General features: G+C 43.5%; 1 protein-coding gene and 1 long non-coding RNA gene across 4 annotated transcripts in view; one reads left to right on the top strand and one right to left on the bottom strand.

Annotated features, from left to right (window-relative positions):
- Positions 1-16,625: 16,625 nt before the first annotated feature.
- BDNF (brain derived neurotrophic factor) overlaps positions 16,626-24,126 on the bottom strand; it is a 38,373-nt gene continuing 30,872 nt past the window's right edge. For all 3 annotated transcript variants that reach the window (XM_057414399.1, XM_057414401.1, XM_057414400.1), the window contains exon 2: positions 16,626-18,508. In XM_057414399.1, the coding sequence (XP_057270382.1) occupies positions 17,747-18,508 (762 nt within the window). In that variant the 3' untranslated portion in view covers positions 16,626-17,746. The remainder of the gene's footprint in view (positions 18,509-24,126) is intronic.
- Positions 20,268-21,787, top strand: LOC130601964 (uncharacterized). Its single transcript, XR_008972779.1, has 3 exons — positions 20,268-20,878; positions 21,043-21,114; positions 21,193-21,787. It is a non-coding gene; the product is annotated as an uncharacterized LOC130601964 (long non-coding RNA).

Genomic DNA, 24,126 nt, shown 5'->3' with positions numbered 1-24,126 from the left:
AATGCAGCCCACTTAGTACTTTCCCTCTTTCACTCCAGATGCGTGATTTAGCTACCTACAGGAAGTAATGCAGAGAAGCCAGTTGTGTGTTACCTCTGGAGGGGGGGTGGAGGGGGAGGCAAGCCCCATACAGAAATCCTAGGCCAAAATCCTGAAGGATTTCACTTTGATGCCTGGTAAAACCCCTCCTCCCTTCCTGCAGAGGACCTTCAGTCAAAGCCTTGCTCTGGGAGAGGACGGTGCCAGTCCCCAGCTTTGGTACAATGTCCTACAGAAGTGGGGGAGAAGAGGGAGCTTGTGCCCAGCACCCCTTGCTCTCCATGGATGGTCTTAGGACACTGGTCCCTGCCAACCTGTGGAGAGAGGATAGGGACCAGGCACTAACTTGTCTCTGATTAGGGCTCTTCCTGTAAAAACCTCAGTAAGGCCTTACTGAGAAATATGCCAAACAGCCTGGCTGTATGGATTTATCCAGGTTGGTCTTCTCTTCACATCATCTCAGGGACTGTGGAAGGTTTGTGTCTCTGAGGAGCGGAAGCAGACACCTCTTCTGTACGGCCAAGGTTTTATTGCACTTTTAATTTCTGAGCTGTCATTTCATTTAGTTTCCAGTAGATGCTACTCTAGATGCTCGCTGGAGCCAGTAATTGCTCCTTCCCTGAACACCAGACCTTTACAGCTATGTTCCTTTGTGTATTTTCAGAATACTGGAAAACAGCATTTAGCCATCGAAAGTTGATCAACAATGTGAAACTGATTAATTAACAAGGGAAGAAGAAGGAGCAGAGCTACAGAGCAGATCCTGAGCTGTGCCTGCCCCATGAAGCCCATGGTGGAAGGCTTAGTACCGAACCTAATTCAACAGTTTTTAAGACATTTTAGTAAACAGTGGCAAGAATATGTGAAATCACATTATACACCAGCAGAGCTGGTAAAAAGCAAGCATGGGTATACAAGAAACAATAAAATCTTGTTATACAGTAGTGAAATAAGGGAAAACAAAATAAAACATCCTTTCCAAAGCAATCTTCATGAATATAAACAGAAAAATTTGACCGCAAATTGTTTCATGTTCTCATTTACAATATTCAATGTGCAAATGTCATTGACACAGCTTATTTTTCACCAGTTTTGATGTATTTCTCTGCTTTTCTCAAAAAAAGCATGGAGGAATATTATTTATTAAAGAGTCATAGGTACCCTTGCAAAGACTTTTGGGACAAAGGACATGGTTTAACTAAATAAATACTAATTTCTCAGCCATTTTAACCCACTCGGCGCTATGGACACAAAAGCCTGACATTCACTAGAAAGTATGGGAAAAAAATATTCTTACCCAAATTTGTATTCATGCTATTTGTAGTCACGCTTTATGTGCTGGAAGTCCTGGGAGGATAAAACCTGATTCAAAGTGTCTCACGTGAAAGGATGCTTAATTGCCACAGAGGTCCTGTCCTAATATCAAACCCCTGGTAGGCTAAAGGCCAACAGCACCTGCTTGTAGACATTCCCATTCAAACCCTTTGCCTTCTTCACTGCCTCTGAGAAATATGTGCCCTAAAACACTTTCTCCTGCCCTGCTTTCAAGAAGAGACCGACTTATACACAATGACTAATAAAACAGGACCAGAAATTCTGTGAAATTACCTAAAAAGTAAAAAAATAAATCAGGGAAGTGTTGCTTCAGACTATAATTAGTGAAATCTACTGTGAATATTAATGAATGACACCGAGCAAAGTTTTACCAACATTGCATATTTCCATAGCGACTCATCTACAAAAGTCTTCACCTTTTTTTCCCCTGATACTTTCAGTAAATTTTAAAGTAAGTGGCAGCATTAACTTAATCTTTTATTTAGCTAATAGGGAAAGGTTGCATTAGAGCTTTCCTGGAATAAATGGAAGTGTACTTTAAACCAAACGCGTAATGGCAATTCCCCATTCAGCTGGGAACTGCACTAAATATGGCTTTGTCAAATCTTGAGCTTTTATCGCAAGTGTCACAATATCTGACCTTTTTCTTAAAGCTCTAGTTACCAGAATCATGTTGTTATGTGAAAATCGCATCTTTTATTAGGGGAATAAAGGTTTCCAGCCTTGATGGCTACAGAGAAAATGTCAGTTCCAAAGGCTCCTAAAGCAAATGAGAAGTAAGTGAGCATCTACTATTAAAGACCCCATAATAATAGAGCTTCAGCAATACACTCTTACATGAGCATTACAGACATGTCTGTGAAAATGTGCTATTATACACAAGGTGGGGGAAAATGGTCCAGTCATCCCCCCTAGACCTGAGCATCCACCCTTTAGGATCCCTGCTTGAACCTGGGGATGCCCACCTCCACATATCCAGGCTTTAACACCATGCAACGGTGCTGGGGAAGCCTGTGGAAGAGATTCAACTCTATTGAGCTAGGATTAATTTAACTGCAACACTCTTATTTGTGCATCAGATAACCTATTAATCCCAGCGTTTCAGGCTGCAACCTTGCTAGTTGTCACTGGCTTCCCTCCTCACCACCACTTGCCACTGTCTCGCTAAGTCCTGTTCCTCACCTACCCCATTCCCAAGACCGTTTGTTTCTCATTTGAACTTTAGCTGCCTGAAAAATAATGTCAACAGCAATCTTGCAGAGGCAAGTTTTGCAAACAGGATACTATTACTTTGCATAAAAGATAACCTTTGTTGAACATTTTGCATGGGAACCTTAATTCGGCATCTGGAGGAAGATGACTATAAAAGCATTCCAGAGCATTTGCATGTCAGAAACCAAGTGTCACACTCATAGAATCACAGAATGGTTTGGATTGGAAGAAACCTTAAAGCTCATACAGTTCCAACGCCTGCAATGGGCAAGAGACACCTTCCACTAGACCAGGTTGCTCCAAGCCCTGTCCAGCCTGGCCTTGAACACTGCCAGGGATGTGGGGGCGGATGTGGGGGCAGTTGTGGGGGCAGCCACAACTTCTCTGGGCACCCTGTGCCAGGGCCTCACCACCCTCATTAATAGGAAAAAAAAAGAAAACATCAGCTAACCACTTAAAAATACAGTTTAAAACCTTTCTTTCTACTGTCACATTACACTTTATTGTTATTTTTTTTCCTACTTAGGCTTTCCTTGCAGTATGGGTTACAAACACATGGTCCTGCAGGGTGCAGAAGTTACACCACATAGTAGAGCTGCCCCAGCATGGGCTCTGTCGTTACCTACTGGTCCTTCCCAGTGCCTCTTGCATCCCATGGCTGCCCACTCCCCCCACTGATGGCCATGGGGACTTCAAATGGGTCAAACACAATGAGTGCGGATCCTGTCAGCACGCCATGTGTTTCAGAACATTGAGGTTACTGTGCTCCAGCTGAGCTGTAGGCAGAGATGGATAGGTGCAGATCCCTGGGTACAGCACAAGGGCAGTTTCCGTGCACCCTCAGAGCGCTGGACTAGAAGGAAAGAGTGGATGGTTCTCGGGCGGTGCCACCCTTGCCCTGCCTGATAATAACTGCAATTTAAGATTCTGCAGGATAAACTGCTCAAACAGGGAAGAGCATTATGGTTTATTGATGATTTGTCACTTAGTGCTTTCCACAGGCAGTGGTTGAGTCAGGAAAGAGGGAGGATGCCACAGTTGTGATCTTTTTCCCTTCCATGCAAATGGTAACCTAGGCAATATGCAAACGCATCTGCTTAAAGCAAAAGAGTTTCACTCCTCACCCATTCCTGCTCAGGCACAAATAATGGCAGCAATTAGGGAGGTTCAGCAGTACCATGCAAATACAGAGAGTGAGAGATGAGAAGCTCACAACTGCATATTTAAATAATATAAGGTTAGTAGAGAAAAAGAACCTATTTTAAAAATGCCAGCTAATCCATTAGGAAAAACAAACAAGCACTTGTTATTTGTTCCATTTTCATGAAAATGTCTTTAGAACTTAAGAGATACTTATTCTTCCACCTTCTGTGGTGTCTGTGCGAGATGCTAATTCTCAGGTAATAAATGAGAAACCAAATGAGACTTTTCCAGAAAAATGGAAGAGATCAGAGTTATGCCTCAGGTAGTGTGTACTGTAATTGATGGCTTAATTGTAGTCTATCTGAAACCCACTGGGTTGGGTTTTTTTTCTTTACAGATGGATGTGGCATAAACAACATCCTTTGCACAACTTCTCTGCCAGTGGTTTTAATTGATTGCTGCATTGATTAGGTGTATGCAGATGGCTGGGGGTTTCCTCTGAAAAGTTTTTGACATCTCATTATATAGCACTCCTGAAAGTGACAGGCACTTGTGGCTTACACGAGTAACATTTCAGTTACTCTATGCTACCACAATGGTTTCTTTTCACCCTGAGCATCCCTGTAGCTGAGCTGGCTGCTGTGTGATGCTGGCCAGTTTGGAAGAGATAGATGAGACCACAGCTCTCGTACCTCACGTGTCCTATTCTTGATTCAGGTATGTACTGGGGTGACTTTACTAAGTAGCTCCAGAGCCAGGTAGGAAGAAACTGTAAAGCCAGCATTACAGGTGCCTGGCATGTTGGGAGTCCCATATTTGGGTTTCTGGGCCAGGCAGACTGCCAGATGCCTGAAGATCAGAAACGTCAAGGTGTTTGTAGCAGTAGCAGGACTAATTTTATGTTTAAAGCTCCGGTTTCTGTGCATACCTTGGACTGTCAGGAGCAGCGTGAAGCGAATGCTGTTGCACAACTGTGTACTACAGCTCGTGTTCAGAGCCGGAGCGTGGGTGGGGAGGGACTGGTTCCACATCTCCAGCAGGAACCCTCCAGGATGTTGTAACAGCCACACAGAGAAAACATCTGCTCGTTAGCGAAGCTGCTCCGGTTCAAACGCCAACAGCACACAAGCACGAACAAGCCCTGTGCACAGGCTACTCATGACTACATCCCCACAGTGAGCTCATGGCCTCTGCGCTTGGCCACCCGGTCCCTTCAGTCTCTCCCTAACCCACTGTGCTCAGCAGCCTCCCCCAGCCTGCAACTCGCAGTATTCTGAGGGTTTGGGGTTTCCCCCGGCCAGCTGCATTGCTGCTGTTTCTTTTTCCCCTTCCTGCAAACACACTCACCAGCCACCAGTGCATCCCCCACAGGTCTAGTTTCTCTTTTATTTCCCATTGCTCCATCTAGTTGCCTCCACACGCCGCATGTCAGCCTTTTCCCCCAAAGGCCATGAGAATCCAGGAACACGATTTCCCATCCACTTCCCAGGCTGCTCCTTCCCAAGCCAAATCCTGCCTTCTTTTCCCCATATTTTGTCCCATACGCCTCTTCCTGGGAAGCTGTTAACAGACCTTACTCTCTCTGCAAAGCACAGACCTCCACAGCCACCACCCCCAAATGTCCTTCAAGCAGTCCCATGGCTGCTTCATCCATGGGTACAGGCTCTCCAGAGGCCTCTTGTGGAGGGAGAGCAGCTTTGCCCGAGGATGGCTCATCCCTGGGGCCAGGTTCATATGGTGGTCTTGGCCACGGAGCAAACCTGTCCTCACTCTGGGCTCTGCTTCAAGTGAGGAGTTGGAGAAACAACAGGAGGGAAGGGAAACTGAGAGGATGAGACCAGTGATGGTGTGATAACAAAGTATCCATGGGGCTTTTTCCCAGTCACCGTTTACCTAGGCTCATGAGCCAGATGCTCAGGACCCCCATGTGCACCCATCTCAAAGGGCTGGTGTCAATATACTCATCTTGGGATTAGAGTCGAGTATGTGTGGGAAATGAGTGCAGGAAGCACTGGATCCCAGCTGAGCTGGGCCCATCCAAACACCAAGTGCAAGAGCTGTTTTGTGGTGTATGCCCAGGCCTGTGCAGGGGAGAGCTGGCTCCAGGGACCTTACCAGGAGATGTCACAACATTTGCTTGCCAGGCCCAAAAAAACAAATGTCTGGAAGCCATATTTTTTTCTGTCATTTCAAGCCTGAAGTGTATTTGAGGAGTCTGAAGTTCTTGACAGAGCTTTATACGCACAGAGGGGGATTTTATTTTGAACATCCTTTAAATACTCTGTGGGTAGGAGTATTTCCAGTTTTGGAGTGGTGCATGTATTCTGATAAGTAAAATCAGCCTACAAAGTGGACCTTTGCATTGGCAATCAATACAGCATGTATCTGCACTAGTGACTCACACAGCCTGTCATGGGTTTTGTTTAGTTATTTCATGTAGAGTTATATTTGTATTACAAAATATTTATATTGTAGATATTTTAACATCAGTGAACAGGTGTGTTGCAATACCCATTTACAGAAAGGATAGTTTTGTGTCCAGTGATGTGCTGAAGTCTTCAGAGATGTGTCATCCAAAACTAAAAGGTTTTGGCATCATACACTGAATGTCAGCAAAGAAAGAAAACTGTAGGTCAGAAGTGGTAGCAGTAGTTGAAACACTTTTCCTAATCACATTAATATTTAGTCAAATTCTGTTATACTTCCCAAACACTGCCACTGGCCCAGATTCTTCTCCCAGGTACACTCATTATGTTTAGAATAGATCTGTTAAGGAATAACACTATGTCTGCTGCCCTGTAAACCAAGCTGGTCCACCAAGATGGATTGGCATGCTTGCCATGCAAGGAAAGGAAGCAGAGTTTGATCTCTGCAGCTCAGACATTGTGTTGAAGTTCTTGCAACTCCCTAGTTAGTGCTCACAGCAATCACAGCTTTGGCCGAATGTATTTTCTGGGCTCTTGCTTGTTTGTTTTCTAGTATACATGTTCAGCAGAGTCCATTTCCATCTGCGCAAGCAGTCACCACAGCACCAATTAACTGGTCTCGTAGAAGTCTCTCTCTAGGCCAAGTCTCTCTCTTTGAGGCCAAGCGACAAAGGGCTTCAAAACATTTGGTAGCCACTGGAAAGGAAAAACTTCTCCAAAACAATTTTTGTCCCTGAGACTTTAGACAGACAATGAAAGCTTCCCTGATAACACAGATCTGCCAGCTTATGCAGCACTTCATGGAAAATTCAACTTCCCTTGGGCTGCTCTCTCTGCCTCTGGGAGAGGCTGTTTTTCAGTCCTGATTCTTTGAACTGCATTTACTGCCTAGCATTCTGGATCAGATGCCAAACCTTTCCCACAGCCATTTGGCTTGCAGGTGCCCAAACGCCCTCCTGCCCAGTGTGCACTTCCCTGCAAACCCCAGCAGCATGTGGAGTTGCTCAACAGGCACTTGGCCCCAAAAGCTTAGCAATGGGATGAAGGCATCCAAAGGAGAGAGGCTACAAAGCCAGACGTGCAGCAGGCACCCCATCCTGCAGGATGGGTTTTGCAGTGCTGCTGAGGATACAGTGCTTTGGGTGAGCTGCCTTTTGGTGTGCAAAGGTGGGATAAGAGACAGAAAGTTCAAAATTCATGGTGGGATGGGCACCTATGGCATTTGGGGTGGGCTGGGATGAGGCTTGGAAAGGTCGACAGGACATATGTGGGTGCCACCCCATCACCCAGCCATGGGATGCTGGCAGAACTCTGCATCTATATCCCTCACAGAGGCTTCCCATGCATGTTGTTTGGGCTGAGGATAGCTTGTCCATGCTGATAGAGCATTAATAAAGTCAGTATTAAACATCTCTGCTTGAAGGCAGATCTGCAGTAGCCATTAAGCAGTGTGGCTTCTCAGGGCAAAAGGGTCCCTGGGGGGTTTGGCACAGCCACCCAGGATGGGAGCCCTCATCTGCCACAGTGGGTCTGGGTGACCCATCCTCCTCCGCCCCCCCACCTGGGGCCAAGCTTTGACTCTCGACCAGCCCAAAACCTTTCTCATTTTCAATAAGTTTGAGGGCTCTCCAAGCTGCACGACCCTAAAGATAAGAGCTTATCTTTAGTGCAGTGTTAAGAGCCTCCTTCTTGGGCCCTGATGATTCTTGGGACAGACACAGCAAAACCCCCTCCTGGGTAACAAAAAAGAAAACCTCTGGATATGATCTATACACATGGAGAGGCAGAACTAGATGGTGGCCGCAGCCCTGAACTAGAGCAGAGGGTTTGCGCTCTGTCTAGTGGGGGGATTAAAACTGCTGGGTGCAACAAGCTCGTTTGCTTCAAAGCAAAGTGGGAATTCCGGGCCGTCCGCACAGCTGTGGGACATCTGCCCGAGCACAGGGCTCGGGGCTAGCAACCTGCTGAAAAAGTATAGGCAACAACATCCAGAGCAGCAGCAGCAACAAAAAAGAAAACAACAAAAAACAGACAAAACCTGATGGGAAAGCAGAGCTCGAGTGTGCCTGAGGCCATGTGTCAAATCTGTGGCACCAGTGAGACATGAAGGGTTTCTTGTCCCTGGTTGATTCCCCAGGCTGGCTGTATCTCAAATATATGTGTGTAAATGTGAAACAGACCGCTGCCTGACTTTAATTTACCAGAAAGCTGAACTCACACAATTTAGGAGCGTGAAGACCAAAGTGGCAGGAAGAAGTTACACATGTGATTGTTTTCAGGCCCCCAGGAGAAGGCTGTATCCACCGTGCCCTCAGAGCAGCCTCCCAGACCGGGCAAGGTCCCACTCGCACCTCCTCTGGGGTCAGTGGTCACCAGGGATGGAAGCATGCAGGTCACACTGTGGTGGTGTCAGGGCCCTGGTGCCAGCACCACCTGCCACAGGGGCTTCTTCACCTTACTCTGCAAGAGCAGAAACTCATTTCTGCACAAGCCCACACCAAATGAGACCACTGCACTGGCCACCCTCATGCTTGACCTTTAGCAGTAGCCAGCAAACGATGCCCAGGATGGCAGCAGAAATGGGGCAATTTCATAGCGATTGTCTCCCAGAGTATTCCTCCACCAGCCTTCCTACCAGGGTCTTCCTGAGCTAAAACTGATACTGTGCAGAATGACTTCTGCTAAGTTTATTCTCTATTGATTTATTGAGCTGCTCTTCAATCCTCCCACTAAATTCAGTAGATACTGTCCTTTTCAAAGGCAGAATTAGGCTCTGTGATTAAGGAGAAATTGTCCAATTTAAAGGAGAGAAAAATGAAAGCTTCAAGAAAGATTTGCAGGTGTTTCTGGGCTCGCAGCTTTGCTCTGAAATGCTCCAACACACCGCCGCGTAGGTGGTCATTTTGGTAGTCTGGCACGAAACTGTAAATTACACATAGTTACAGCCCTACGTAATACCTGACACACACTTTATTAGAGATGTTGCACCAGTTCCTAGAAACCATAGCTATCTACTGTGTTACAAAGCACAGAGCATATCTTGGTTCTAAAGGGGAATTTATGATGTGACCATTGCGTGGGTTATGGATTGCAGACCCCTAAAATAATCTCAGGCTACAGGAGCACTTCATATCAGGATCTCCTCATGCTAACTACCTGCCTCAAAAGTTTAAGCAAGGTTTTAGATCATCAGCCCCATCCACTGTATTATCTTCAGTGACAGGCAGGGCTAATTAGCTGTGTAGCCATTGTTTGCACTACTTTATCCTCATTATTTCTCCAATTTGCCATGCAGGCAACAATTATAAAGCCGTAAAGACATGCAGAGTTATGCCTGGAATCTCTGGTTTAATTTAGAGGAGGCACAGACAAGAGCAGCACTGCTACTGCTAACCGCAGATGCCTACCTGACAGATTTATGAAGAGATTTCATGCGCTCTTCTGCCTTTCCTCTGTGTCCTATGCTGTGCAAGTGAATTTAACAGCTGGCAGATGGGGTCCTGGAGCTTCTGTGCTCACTAAGCTTACCAGAATAAAATACCTGACTATCCAGGCCTCAATTCACAAACTCACATGAAGATTTTTAGCTTTTGGGGAAACTCAAGGCAATGCATATTCTAAGGGAACATGCAAACCAATGCTTTCCCTCTCACAGCCCCTTCTGAGTGTTTGCCCTGGTTTCCCCTTGGAAAACAAAGCTCCTATTTGGCACTTCAGGTGATAAACTTCCATATAGCTCACTTTTGGAAATTCCAGGTCACTCACAAAAAGACTTCTAAAGTCAGGAAAGTGGCTCATTCTTCCTGAAGTGCTAAGCAGAGGCTGCCAGCTCTCAGAATTTAAGCCTGGGTTCACCTACACCATGTCATGCCCTGCACTGAGCTAATGAGAATCTCTGTTTTCCACCTACTATATCTCTGTGCAAACAGTGCGTGGTGAGAGCAGGCTGCAGGCAGAGGGTTCCCTTTGATTTCCAGAGTTGCATCCCTCCAGTCCCTCTCCTGCCCCAACAGCTCTTCAGCAGAGACCTGCACTGCTCAGAGGTATGTACCAGCAGCTATTAGCAAGACTGGATGAGCATGTCTGAACTCATATCCCCTGAAACGGGGAGGTGAGTGCTCCGCACCAGCGCAGCTGACAGCAGGGAGGGGAAATTTAAAGGCTGTTGTGAATAGTTCACCTGAAGCTGAATGAGACTTTCTCTGTACCCTTCAGAATTAAACAGCCAGACTATGGCATCTCTAAGACTTAGATGCTAGTCAAATACAAAAGAATAAAGGCCAAAATATGTAACCAGCCGGGAGGTGACTTAACATCAGATGAAGCAAGCACAAGTCACCTTGTTGCTGCATCACACCACTGACAGGTGCCTGCACCCACACCAGCACCACATCTATTTGACCATACCCTCTGGAGCAATAGCTTCAACAGGGCAGAAAGGACATTAATTTACAAGTTGATGTAGTGATTTTTTATTTATTGTTTAATCAATGCACTCCTTTTGTTGCCAGGACAAGTGTTCTTGCTCTTAGTATTGTTGGTGGGTTGTGCCATATGGGGATGTCAGGAATGGTGATTGTGCTTGTCCCAAGAATAAAGCAGGCCAGAGATGCCTAGGAACAACAACAACAACAACAAATTTATACAGCATAGGTGGGGCAAAAAAAGAATTGTTTCTGTGCTTTTTGTTCAAGTAAGTGTACTTCTTGTAACTAAACAGGACTTAAGATGTGCATTTGTTATTTACTCCTGCTTGTTCACGGACAAAGGCAGGGATGTTCTTCCTGCTATGCAAGATGCAGCTGTCCTGCATCACATCATCTGTACTTAAATTTCAACAAAGCTCACTAGATTTCCTCTTTTTTATATTCCTCAGAGCTCTTTGGCATACCTACTTCCATGCAATTTTACAGCTGTACCAATTAGTGCATGCAATACGTGTGTTTGAGTAAGAGCAGAGCATAGAACTGTGAGGGAAATGAACTCATTGGCCTTTCCATGGATGTAAATGGTGAAGCTGGCAGTGCTAGCTATGCTTGTAACACAAACATGGCCACAAATACTCCATGTTGTCTTCAAATAACAGATTCCCAAGACTGACATCCAAATATAGTGAACCTTCTATGAAGAATCATGCTGGGGTGAGAGCAAAAATGAGTCTCCTGGCAGAGTGGCCTTTAGCTAAAGGTCAGAAAAAAAATAATTGGGAACCTTATTAAGGTAATTTAAAATCCTCAGTGGAGACGCTAGTTGAAGGAATATTTAGTGCAGTCAGTACCTACACTCTTATTTAGAGTCTGAGTAGTTTTAAAAGCTATTATAACCTACATAACACAGTAGAAGACAGCTTGGTTTACATATAAGAACTGCAGCTTTAACTTGGAAATTCCAGTACTTTATAGACTTAAGCTAGACCAGATTGTTTGCTCAGGGTCTTTTTTCAATAAAAGGGAGGAGGGGATGGTATAAAGAAAGGATTATTTTAGCAAGGGGAAACATTTTCATAGTGCAGATGTGTGAGACATCATTTCTGAAAGTGCCAAACCGTACTCCTAGCAGGGTATATTCCTTCCTTGTAACACATCCCTTTGCATATCCAAGTAATATCCAAGATATTACTCCTATTAAATAAATCAAATGCTTCTGGAGTTCCTGCTCTGTCATTCTTTACTGTGATACAAAGTTTATTCAGGTTCAGAGGGGATAAGGAAGAGCATTATTTCGCCTCGTGCTGATGGATAAGAGCAACAGTGGCACTGATATCTCATGTTTCTGTTTGCTGGTACCAGTACATACAAACAACTTTCTTCTCCCAACATTTTAGCTTGGTTTCCTCAAGCTCATTTTATCCTAGCTGTCTGCCTGGCCCTATTGGAAGGGCCTCCAAACCCCAGTCACAGCCTTCTCCCATTGCAAGGTGCTTCCAGTCCCAGGGCAGCAGGTAGGATAGCCCACTGCAGCATCCTAGGGGCTAAAGGCAGTTCTCTGCCTCTTCCCACTACCACATGTGTGCCTTGCCCAGCAGGTAGAAGCAGAAATGAGGGATTGAGATGAGAAGCCTTGGAGCTCTGTGCCAAATTCTCCTCCTCATCTCCTAAAATCCCTATGTGAGCAAACTGGCAAAGGTTACGTTAATGAGATCAGCTGGCAGCAAGGAAGCCCTTAATACCTGCATGTCTCTCCTGGGCACTGGGAATCACCACCCCTTGGTTCCCTCTGCAGGTTGTTCTTATGAAGCAGGGACCTGCAGCAATAGGTGGGGTGGCTGCAGTCCTATATGGAGTCAGCAACACAGCACCAGCCCGATCAAAAAAATACAGCAGCACCAGGAGGTATTTTGCATTTAGGAACATGCATACACATATTTGTTTCTTCCATAGGGACCCCCAAGAGAACTGAGCAGGTTGCAGACAGGTTTTAGAGACTCACCCTCACACAGCAATGCAAAAACAAAGCACTACTTATTATTTCCCTCAACAGAGGGCTGGCGTAGCAGAGCAGCTTACCTCTGAGTGCCCTCTGAGTGCTTTCTGTCACCATCTAACAGGATGACATTCAAAAGAGATGATTTTGAGAGGCATCCCAAATTCAACAGATGAATCCAAACTTTACCTGGAAAAGTTGGACCCCCTCATGCTACCTCCAGGCTTTCTCCTCCCACAGGCATCAAAAAAGGATATTAGTTTAACTTCATTGGTTTATATCAACACCATAGTATCTGACTACCCAAAATGGTAGCAAGGGAGGGGGAAGCCAAACAAAAATCCACCCCCCAAAAAAACCTTCAGAAAAATCTTATCTTCTTCCAAAACATCCCCCTACAGAACCTTCTGACCTTCACAACTGCTTCATAAGGTGAGGTCCTTGATGCTCTTTATATTCACCCCAAACAAATGCATCCATTCCTTCTTCATTTTAACTGCCCTGCCAGATGGTATCTTTTCAATGAGATCTTCATTAGAAGTAGCCTGTGGAAGCAGTACATCGGATCCACCTGGGACAAACTGCAATAAATCTCCTCTCCCTCTGCTTGCACTTCAATGTAGCTTTGGGATTCTCTTCAAGAATCTTCTTTTACTGCTTGCTGTTGTTTTCTGGCTGAGTAGTTCAGAAGTCTAGCTATATGCCTTTATTTCAGCTCCAAGTAATAAAAGCTATGGAAACATCTTTCTTTTCCCCTACAGAGCTAGGATTCAGTAAAGCGGATGAATGAATGGATGGATGGTTAGCTCCAGTATCTTCCTCCCTAGTTCCAGTATGTCTTTTGAAGGTGCCCATCTCATTCTGTAGGTACCTGGGCCATATCTTTAATACATATTTCATAAGTTAAAGCAACCTTACCCACCTGTGTCCTACCTAGGGTCTGAGCAGAGCTGGCTCCCATAGCCATGAGCAGGCCTGTGATGTGGTAATAACACAGCCCTGTTCTTCCATCCACCAAAGGTTCTAGTACATGTAACTGCTTCTGTTAGCTGATTTTCAAGACAAAAATGAAGCAAGCAATGTAATGATTATAATAATAATCTTCACAAGCACCACTTCCTCGGTTCCTGAGGAGGCTTTGCTGGTGGGAAATATTCAGCAATAGAATTTATTGAGAGTCTGGATTTGTGCTTCCCTCCCCACCTCCCCCCCCCCCCCCCCCCCTTAAGTTATATGAAAGTTTTCTATTCATCATGAAGATTTATTGATTGTTCTAGGGCTATGGGATAATTAAATATACAAAGGTTTGGCAGCTGTAGTAGAGAATATTCTTTTAGAAATGCTAAACCATGTTAAATCCAAGGAATCCTACTCCTAGTACTCCAAGGGGGTCATAAATAAGTTCCGTGCAGGGAATATAAATACAGATGACACCATTTAAAAATCATGACTATAGCTATTGAGTTTATACTCACATCTTCCTTAGTTACTGAGATTTGTAACCCCTCCCCCTCACTTCCATTACACTTATTTTATGGCTGAATAAAATCATATATATGTGTCATTCATGTGTTTTTAGACTCATGAGGACTTATGTCCTAGAATTAAATGGAAATACATCATTCTGCAAGTATCCCCAACTTCTATGGAAGGTCAGTTCTTTCCACCCCTCCCCTCCCAATGCTAGCTGTCCATCTATGAAACAGGGGGCTATCTGCCCTCCGAGTGAGAGTTTTATTGCTAAAATAAAGTAAAAATGGTTTTAAAGCAAAGAACACACATCTTTATAGTAAAACTTGAGTTTGTTTTACAATTAGAGAAAAGAGTCACATGGTCCCCCAAAAAACCCCAAGTTTTATATATATATCTTTTGAAAATATATTTAAAAACATAAAAAACTCTATAGTTAAACATATATTATGTTAATCAGTACACTTAAATATAGCTTAATTATATTTACAGTATGACGCAGTTGCTTTTAAATTTTAATGCCAATTTCAGCTTTTCCCCCAAACCATAAAATTATATAAATATACAATAAATATTTATGTTACACAAGGTGAATAATAGAGAACAAGGCCACAGACATTAACTTACAGTTGCAAGAGTCTTTACTTTAACACAGCACTAGGCCTGCTGACATGCATGATATACCTTTGTCACAAACAGACCACAGCAAGAGTTCCATTAAGTGACATGAAAGAAAACTGCCCCCACCCCTCCTTCCCATCTCTGTCTTAACTGAAACTGCCAAGCCTGGGCTCATGGATATATTAGGTCAGGCAGGTGAGAGCCATGGGAATGCAGTTTAATTGCCAGTTTCACATTGTATCAATAGGCATTGAATTGGTGGAGTATAAGGAACCACTCCAGATGTGGATACAGAACACAGTTCTTCTGTAGGTTCTTAGCTCCATCCCTTAGGCCCCCTCTCACCTGCACAGACTGCCCTCTACCCCTCTGAACCTACCACCCCACATCAGCACCACCCTGACCTATGTTGGGTGAGGATTGCTGAGTTAAGGCTATAGCCATAATTAACTTTAGGAATGAGGAACTTTATTTCTAGCATGGGTTATGCATTAACACTTCTCTTTTAGAAATTCAATTTCTTAGAACTGGGAATTGTTTTATTCCTGTATCTGAATTAAATTACTGTCATGTCCTAGCTATCATTTCTTTTTCCAGTCTAGATGAGTGATCCATTTGTTATTCACTCATCCTTTCCCCTCCTAAGCGACCAACCCTGGTTTTAAGGGGAGCCACCGTTACACCATCTCTCTGCTGTAGTTTAGGAATATTGCTGAGAATAGCTCCTGAGCCATGTCTGGATTATTAAATGCACAGAATTATAATACACACACAGGTATTGGCCACAGAGGAATTGAATTCTCCCTTATACCAACATTTATTTTGCACGAAGAACAATTCAGTTGAAGTTTTGAGACATTTCATTAAGTTCTTTCCCCCCCCCCCCCCCCATTTCTGATATCTGTGTGGGAGCCTGAATAGCTGCAATTGATTGGGAAGGTCAAGGTTTGAAGTTCAGGTGGGACACACAATTTCCTCTTCTCTATCACAATCCAGTGTGCACAGGGCCAATGCAAAAGGTTTTCACTGCACAGCTGGGCTGGTTCCCTTTTGCCCATCAGTTATCCCAGGGAAGGGGAAGCCATTCTAGCCTAAGTAGAAGAAATTACTGATTTTGAAATGTTAGCCTCTGTTAGCTTCCAGCATGGGTTTCTACTAGAAAGGACATGAAGTCAGTGTTAAATATGCTCTTCTGAGAGAATTACTGTGGGGGAGCATATTCCAAATAAGCTTTGCCCAGTTCAGGTTTTTAATTAACTCAAACAGTGAGGCAGATTAACGCAGATTCTGCACCATTCAGAAGTAGTGATATTTCACAGTACTTCCCTCTTTGTTCAGATACTTTTCTTCATCTACAGGAATTACAAATATAGCATCTGCCTCCAGTGAGCTCACCAATGAGCTATTTCTGCTTCTCTGCCCACTGTAGTCAGTGCAAGTGCTATGCACAACTCCCAGGCTTCCAGCCTGCCTCTTTAGACATACTTCAGGATAGTTAGAGGGGCAGTGCCCAGTTAATACGTATATCAGAACCTCAGCAACATTAAGCAAACTCCTCCAGCACTTGCTCTCCATGTACTTCATGAGTATATTTTTTTCTTATGCCAATATTTGTTTCATAAAATAAGGCTGACAGCAGAGGTAGAGCCACACAAACTCCAAGTGCTTCATCTAGAAGCAAGGCTTCTTCCCACCTCATTCCCCAGCTATCTTCCAGGCAGGGATGCTACTGCAGTTTCACAACACACTTTGAAGGCCTAGGGCTGCTGGAGATGCCCTGGAAGGTAAAAGTGTAAGTGGAAAAGGCAAGCTCTCCCTCTCACAGGATGCACAGGACAATGTTTAGGGCTGACTACTCAGTCAAAATAAAACACTGCTCTCTGTCCTTGAACTCACTGAGCTACTCAGTCCCATGACCAACCAGACAAACCAGGTTGAACCTGCAGATCCACCATCACCTTTCTAGACATTCCTTCTAGTGCCATTCTTGTTGTGCTTCACCAAGACATTTGAACCCACCACAGAGACTTTTATTACATGAAGATCATTGCTCTCAACACTCTCTATATAGAGTATTTTCTATATGACAAGCTCCAGTTGCATGGTAAGTGAAATACTTCAAAGATCACAACCACCATCCTTCCAGAGGGAGGAAAAGAAAAACAAAAATCAAACACAAACAAACATGGTATAAGCAAATGCAGGTCTCAAAAGACAGCAAATAAAAAAGTTAAAATAATTAAAAAAGAAAAGAAAATTCTCCAAAGAAGCATGTTGCCATACAGTTAATTAAGTGCTGTCTTTCAGCTTCTACGATGTGAAGTGGAACAGTGGAACATCACCATTCTTTTTCAGTTGCCTCTTTTTTTATTATTTTTTGTCAGTAGTTGGACTGCTATTGCAAACACCTTTACAACATACAAAAAGAAAATTGGTTTTTAATCCAGGATAAGGTAACGAGAGGGTTTTTTTTCCTTTTTCAATCTGAAGGGAGTTCAAAAGTAAAACAGAAACAGGAAAACTATGACAACAGCACCTTGACATTGTTTAATTCCAACGCTATCAGGAGTTAAAAGCAGTAAACAGATATAATACCAACAGGAATAAAGATACTCACTGTCTAAAATGTAAACGGAATGTTTTGGTTCAATTTATTTTTCTGAAAGAGGACAGTTTATCATCAATTCACAACTGAAGCAGCATGCAATTTTATTCTTTGTTTTTTTTTAAATCTTTTTCTATTATCAATTCTTGGCAACGGCGACAAACCACAATGTTCTCAAGGAATGTAATGCAGACTTTGCTGTTTGCTTGGGTCTCTTTTTTTGGTTTTTTTTTGTGTTTTTTTTTTGTTTGTTTTTTTTTGTTGTTTTTTTTTAACCTTGTGCGCAAATGACTTTTGTTCCCCTTCAGGTCATGGATATGTTCAATAAATAGATTGTGGAACCACTGTACTGTATAAACTTCAGTTATACATGCAGTCCATAAAATTATTTTTTTACCGAATAATTTACCCTGTTATGTATATATACAAATAGATAATTTTGTCTCAATATAATCTATACAACACAAACCCACTATCTTCCCCTTTTAATGGTTAATGTACATACACAGGAAGTGTCTATCCTTATAAAGCGCCAGCCAACTCTCTTTTTATTATCCATAGTGAGAGCTCTCACGTAAGACTGGGTAGTTCGGCACTGGGAGTTCCAGTGCCTCTTGTCTATGCCCCTGCAGCCCTCCTTTGTGTACCCCTTGGGGTTGCATTTGGTCTCATAGAAGTATTGCTTCAGTTGGCCTTTGGGTACTGGGACTTTCTCCAGGACAGTGACAGTTGCCCCGGACATGTCCACTGCAGTCTTTTTCTCCGCCGCTGTCACCCACTCGCTCGTGCTGTCGCAGACGCTCAGTTCCCCACGGCGAGCTGGGTCAGAGTGGCGCCGGACCCTCATGGACATGTTTGCAGCATCCAAGTAGTTTTTGTACTCCTCAAGCAGAAAGAGCAGTGGGGGTTCCAAAGGCACTTGACTGCTTAGCATGACTCGAGATGTGTACAAGTCTGCATCCTTGTTTTCCTCGCTGGGCTGGATGTCCTGGTCTTCATCTAGAAGCTCCTCTATGACATGTTCAAAAGTGTCCGCCAGTGAGGTCAGTCCTCTTGAACCAGCGTTGGGCCCATTTAGGCTCTCAAGAGTCCCGTGGGTCCGAAGACCTGGGTAAGCCAAGCTGCCTTGTCCTCTTACACTAGCTTCTTTCATCGGGGCAGCTTTCATGCAACTGAAGTATGAGATAACCATAGTAAGGAAAAGGATGGTCATCACTCTTCTCACTTGGTGGAACTGTTAAGGACAAGAAAAAGGAAAAAAAAATAATTTAAAAGGGATGGAGTAATAATAAAATTCACCTGAGCTGTCATGAGACATGCGTTTTCTGCAGAGATTTGCTGCATGCAGCCGCAACTCATTACCCCCAGTAAAACTTACCCTTGTACAAAGGTATTCGTTGATTCACAGTTTCAGAGAAAGCATATGCCAAAGCTTGGGCAACACTGATGCCACCAAGTCAGAGTTCTTACATGCCAAAGTCTTCCTGTAGTAAGTATTAGATTAAACACTATGCAACCTCCTTATTTATTGACTGATTACACCTATTTAAAGTAACAGCAAAGGCAGAACTGATATTGAGCAACGCAACATTTCAGCAATAAAAGGCAGCTTCAGAAACGTGACAGGCAAGACTTTCATCTCAAGTGGAAATATTTAAGATCTCTCTATGCCAAAATATTTTGTTGTTCTATGCACAATCCCCTCCCCATCCACCCCCCAAAAAGCACCAGGATAAACTGCATTTGTATTTTGAAAGCAATCTTCAAAACACAAGAAGCCAATGCCACACAGTTCTGACATTTCAGCAGGTCAATTCCTCAACTAAAAGTAGAAGGTATGTGAGTATAAATACAGAACGAGAAAATGGTCCAGCACAGTAGACTAAATTTGAGCAGGACAGCTTGCTTGCATCAGGTGAATGCTGTGGAAGGGACCTGTTGGATTACAGGCTGTTAAGAGCTACACTGAAATGACAGTACTAGAACCACTGTACTGTATTTTGCCAAAGCCCTATAGTGCCTGTTCTCAAGCAAGCAAAGCAGAAATCCAGCAGCACAACCAGCCCTACTGCCACACTCAACAAGCTTGCTCATTTCTCTCACCCTCTGCCCCAAGTTCGGGCACATGTTACGCTTTGAGGCTTATGTGTATGCTTGGCTCTGTCTTCATTGAGCATGGAGGGGTAGCACCAGGAAAGTGCCGGTATGAAAACTCCTCCCCAGGCTTGGATTCTGCACGACTCACTCTTCTCAGCCCTCCCAACAGCTTGGGCTTGTGTGACTGCTCCTTCCCAAGTGCTTCACTAAGTCTCCGTAGATTGTACATTCCTCAAAGCAGAAATGTTTTCCTCCTCAAGTGCAGAGTACACACTGTGTACTATTACAAGAACCGCCAAACCCTGCAGTGACAGACAGCTATATTTTGACCTATCTCAAGAGCTACTACAACATCCATCACATCCAGTTGTTATTTTTTCTCTTTCTGATCCCTGCTCTCACCAGTTCTGCTTGCTAGAAAGCAATGGCATTGTTCACATTTTTGAAGCAGCAGCTAATGCTTGTTTCAGAGCTTTTGAAGTTCATTCGGAAGTACCTCATACTTGGCAACTCTCATTGGAGTAAATGCTATTTCTGTTTGCCAACAGGGTGTTATGTTAAAAGGCTTACTTCATCTCTTGCAAATATGCTGTGGGAAACTAGTACTCTTAAGACTGGAACATGGAAAGACAATCTATCATAAAGCATACAAAGAAAATGAAATATGTACTGGAATGGCAGTGCCCAAAATGTAGGTCTCAAATTATACTTAATGGAGTGTGGGGAGAGTGGGAAGTGTTTGGGTTTGTGTCCATGCCCCTCTCAAACAACGTTTTGGCTAAGAATCTGGCTGGCTACCCAGCACAACTCTTTTTCCATCTCTCCATCCTTCTTCCTGTTTAAAAGTGTTACTGTGGCATAGATTTATTAAAATTAAACAAACCTGACATGTGACTCACAGGAACATAGTGTTTGCTCTAACCATGTAGAACACTAATATTTTGCAGATTTTTTTCATCCTTGGATTTTTATAACATTCTACAGGGAGCAATACCAGATTTCTTCCTCAAAGGGGAGGAAGAGAAACACTTAGAGAGATGATTTACAACTCAAGGAAGGTGGTTATCAGTCTTCCTTTATCAAACAAGGAAAGACAAGCTAAGAGGGAGAAAGGGTGGTTCATACAAACGCAGAGCCAGTGGAACAGGCAACACAAATAATTCATGTACTCTGAAAATTGTTTTATATAAAACTTAAAAGGAAAAATCCCCAAACACCCACATCAAACTCTGTGACCACCAGAGCAGCGAACACACAACACAGATCTTCTGGCTCCTTATCAAGTTCCTGTTATTTTCATTAGAGTAGTGCCCAGAGATCCCAGCCAATATCTTGACTCTGGAGGACAGATTTTGTCTGAGCACATAGTAGTACCCCAGGGGCCTTCCAGTGCAAAAGATAGAGGACACCACACAAGAGGCACCAAGACCAGCACAAAACAAAGAGAAGATTGCACCCATCAGCTATATACACTGGTTGGAGGCTGGACATTTACTTTTCAAGGTAAGTAGGTCAGCCTTAAGTTAGGCAGGATCTTTGGACCAGGCCACATCCTTCACTGTTGTCACTGAGCTGTTTACCTCATGGTAGCAGTGAACTTGGAGGGATGTGAAATGAATAGAATAGCAGCTATGCAACTTGATTCACACATATATTTTTCTTACACAGAAGAAGACTGAAGAGACGTGGAGAAACCTCACCAATTGACTTCAGTAAGACCTCAGCATCCTCTGCCAATGGCTGGTTGGTCACCAGATCCAATAGTACTTTATAGCTCATGTTAAATTAATCCTTCCTCAATCAATCTTGCCTTCCATTTAGCAAGGAAACTGCTGTCAAGCTTGATCAATTTACATCTCATCTGATGACATACAACCACTGCTGTTATCTGACTGGCAAGAAACAGTGTACAACTGGGCTCTGAAAACCAGGAACTACAAGACAGCCATTATCCATATAACATACTGAAAACACACAAGGAAATGTGTCCACCTGAAAGCCACCCTTCTTCCTCCCATTTATAACAGTAGAAGAGTATGGCACAGTAAGCTTTAGCAGCACAGACATGCAATCCTGCTAGCAAGCAAACAGATCAAACATCTACTTCTTTGTAAATGAATCCCAGACTATGCCTAACTGTATGAGCAGGATATGAAAAGGTTATTCTATCTGAGGATTATACACAATCCTTGTCTTTGGCAGCAAAATAATATCAAATTATTTAATAGAAGAAAACAATATTTTAACACCTAGGAAATCTCTTCATTTTAAAGGCCATAGTAATTTCCAGCAGCAGCTGCTCAAAATCTACTAGTTTAACATCCTATAGCAGAGCAACATTTAAATCTCACTTCATGGGTAGAAACACCACCTTTCAGCTACTGTTGAACTGACTCATGAATACATGGCTCATGAGTCAGTTCATGAGTTAGTGAGGCAGGACTAATACTCCAATGTGGCACCAAAAAGACCATTGGAAACACTTTGGATGGCAGCTTCAAGTCCTTTCCCTCGGCTCCCTAACTATCTAACCTTCATTATATTGCAAAGATTAAAGATACAGCCTGCCCTGTTACACTAATATACTAAGGGGCTTTTTACAAGGGCCTGTAATGACAGAACAAGGGGAACGGCTTTAACCTGACAGAGGGGAGATCTAGACATAGTTTAGTATGTGGTGTCCCTGCCCATGGCAGGGGGGTTGAAACTAGATGATCTTAAGGTCCTTTCCAACCCTAACCCATTCTATGATTCCACAATCAGGAAGAAATTCCTCCCTGTGAGGGTGGTGAGGCGCTGGCACAGGCTGCCCAGAGAAGCTGTGGCTGCCCCATCCCTGGCAGTGTTCAAGGCCGGGTTGGACGGTGCTTGGAGCAACCTGGTCTAGTGGAAGGTGTCTCTGCCTTTGGCAGGGTATTGGAGCTGGATGAACTTTAAGGTCCCTTTCAACCTAAGGCAGTCTAGGATTCTGTGTTCATTCTCATGGCTGCAAGAACATCCTTCCTTCTCCCATGCAGCATAGTAAAGCTGAAGCAATGAAAAGAGGTCACCCACCATAGACCAGATCTCAGGAAGGCGTGACCTAGTTTGTACTTCAATAAAGTCCACACAATTACAACTAGAATAAGGGCACATAATTGTGGCAGTTGTCTCCACTAATGGGAAGGAGGCTCATTAAATGAAGGTCATGTCAATTATCTACTGCTAGTTTACATATGCAGTCAATTACCTAGCTGTACAACTTATTTAGATACTTACATTTAATGAGGATTCACCACTTAATTGTTTGATTTCATTATTTTTAGTTATTTTAAGTAGAAATCTAGCAGCTTAACAGGTTGTATTTCCAGCAGAGAGACCTGAGGGACAGCTGTGAACATGCGTTTGCTTTTCTGCATCCTGATACGTGCCATGAAAGCTGAAGTAACTTTCAGTAGTGAACAGATTCATAATGCTTTAGTCTCCAGCAAGAAGTGTGTGGTGGAAGATAAAATTAGCAGCAAGGAGACATTCATTTTCTGCCTTGGCATTTTTTAAGACCTTTATACACAAGTTCAATTTACTAAATACTATTGAACAGCACAGGCATGAGTTCCTGCTCTACGCATCATTACCAGAGTGTGTGAACAGATACCAAAATGGGATGCATGTCAGCACATGATTTGCAGAGACTAAACATACTGAGAACAAATAGTATTAACCTTTAACACATGCATAACTGGATGTCTGACACACTGGTTATCCTCTCGGCTATTTATGCGGCAAACTATATAATTACTTTTTATTATTGAAAACAAAGCACCCCCCAAATACATACACATGCACACCCACACTCAATTTGTATTCTTGTTAAGTTGGTGCTTCGTGTCAGGAAGAAGAAACCCATTTTATTTTTCTCATGTTGGTTTTCCCTGAGGTAATAAAATCTACTTACCCGTAATGCCAGAGATGGCAGAGACTAAGAACCATTTTGAAGACTAAGATGAATAGCAAGCAAATTTACAAGTAGTTTGTAAACTGAAGCTTTTAACATGAGAAATTTGCTTTTATCTTACATTGCTAAATATTGCCTATGGTACAGCTGAGAGCAGTGAAACTCCACAAAGCGTTCACTGGCTCTAGAGAGGTATGCATCTGGTTAAAGCACTTCCAAGGGGGTTTTGTGGGGTTTTATCACTCTCCCCACAACACATTGAAAATAAAAATCACAACTTCTCCTGCCAACCAGAGGTGGGAAAGAACTCAAAGAGAACAGTGGCAAAATAATAATGCCATGATATTATACCTTGATCTTTCACAGAGTTATGTGTCAGTTTCTTACCAACTTCCTTTATACTTTTCTGGATACTGCAAAGGGCACAGACTTGCTTCAAAGGTTGAAGAGAGAGAATCCAGCTGCCCTAATGGGCACACACCAGACAGCCTCCTCATTACAAGCATCCTTATACTTAAATTGGCCAAGTGCAGGACTACAAGGAGCTCCCAGCAGGATTTCTGTCGGATGGATCTCAGTCCCATTCTGCCCATACCAGGAAATCAGCAGGATGAGTTTTGGCACCACACACAAGAGAAGGAATAGCAGGCCATACTCACACATGGCACCAGTGCTTTCAGAACGACAACAGCCATGGAAGAGAACAGATGTGGACTATTTTTGTAACTGGACAATAGGAACCGATTGTTGAGCAAGTGACACAATGCTGCCTTTCCAGCTATTTGTACAGCATCCTGCACATGGGGCTTCCAAACTGCATC

Source organism: Pezoporus wallicus, unplaced genomic scaffold (assembly GCF_028554395.1).
Source record: "Pezoporus wallicus isolate ANWC-B61680 ecotype Strahan unplaced genomic scaffold, APGP_CSIRO_Pwel_v1 contig_5967, whole genome shotgun sequence".
Lineage (NCBI taxonomy): Eukaryota > Metazoa > Chordata > Aves > Psittaciformes > Psittacidae > Pezoporus > Pezoporus wallicus.
This window is presented reverse-complemented; position numbering and strand designations above follow the sequence as displayed.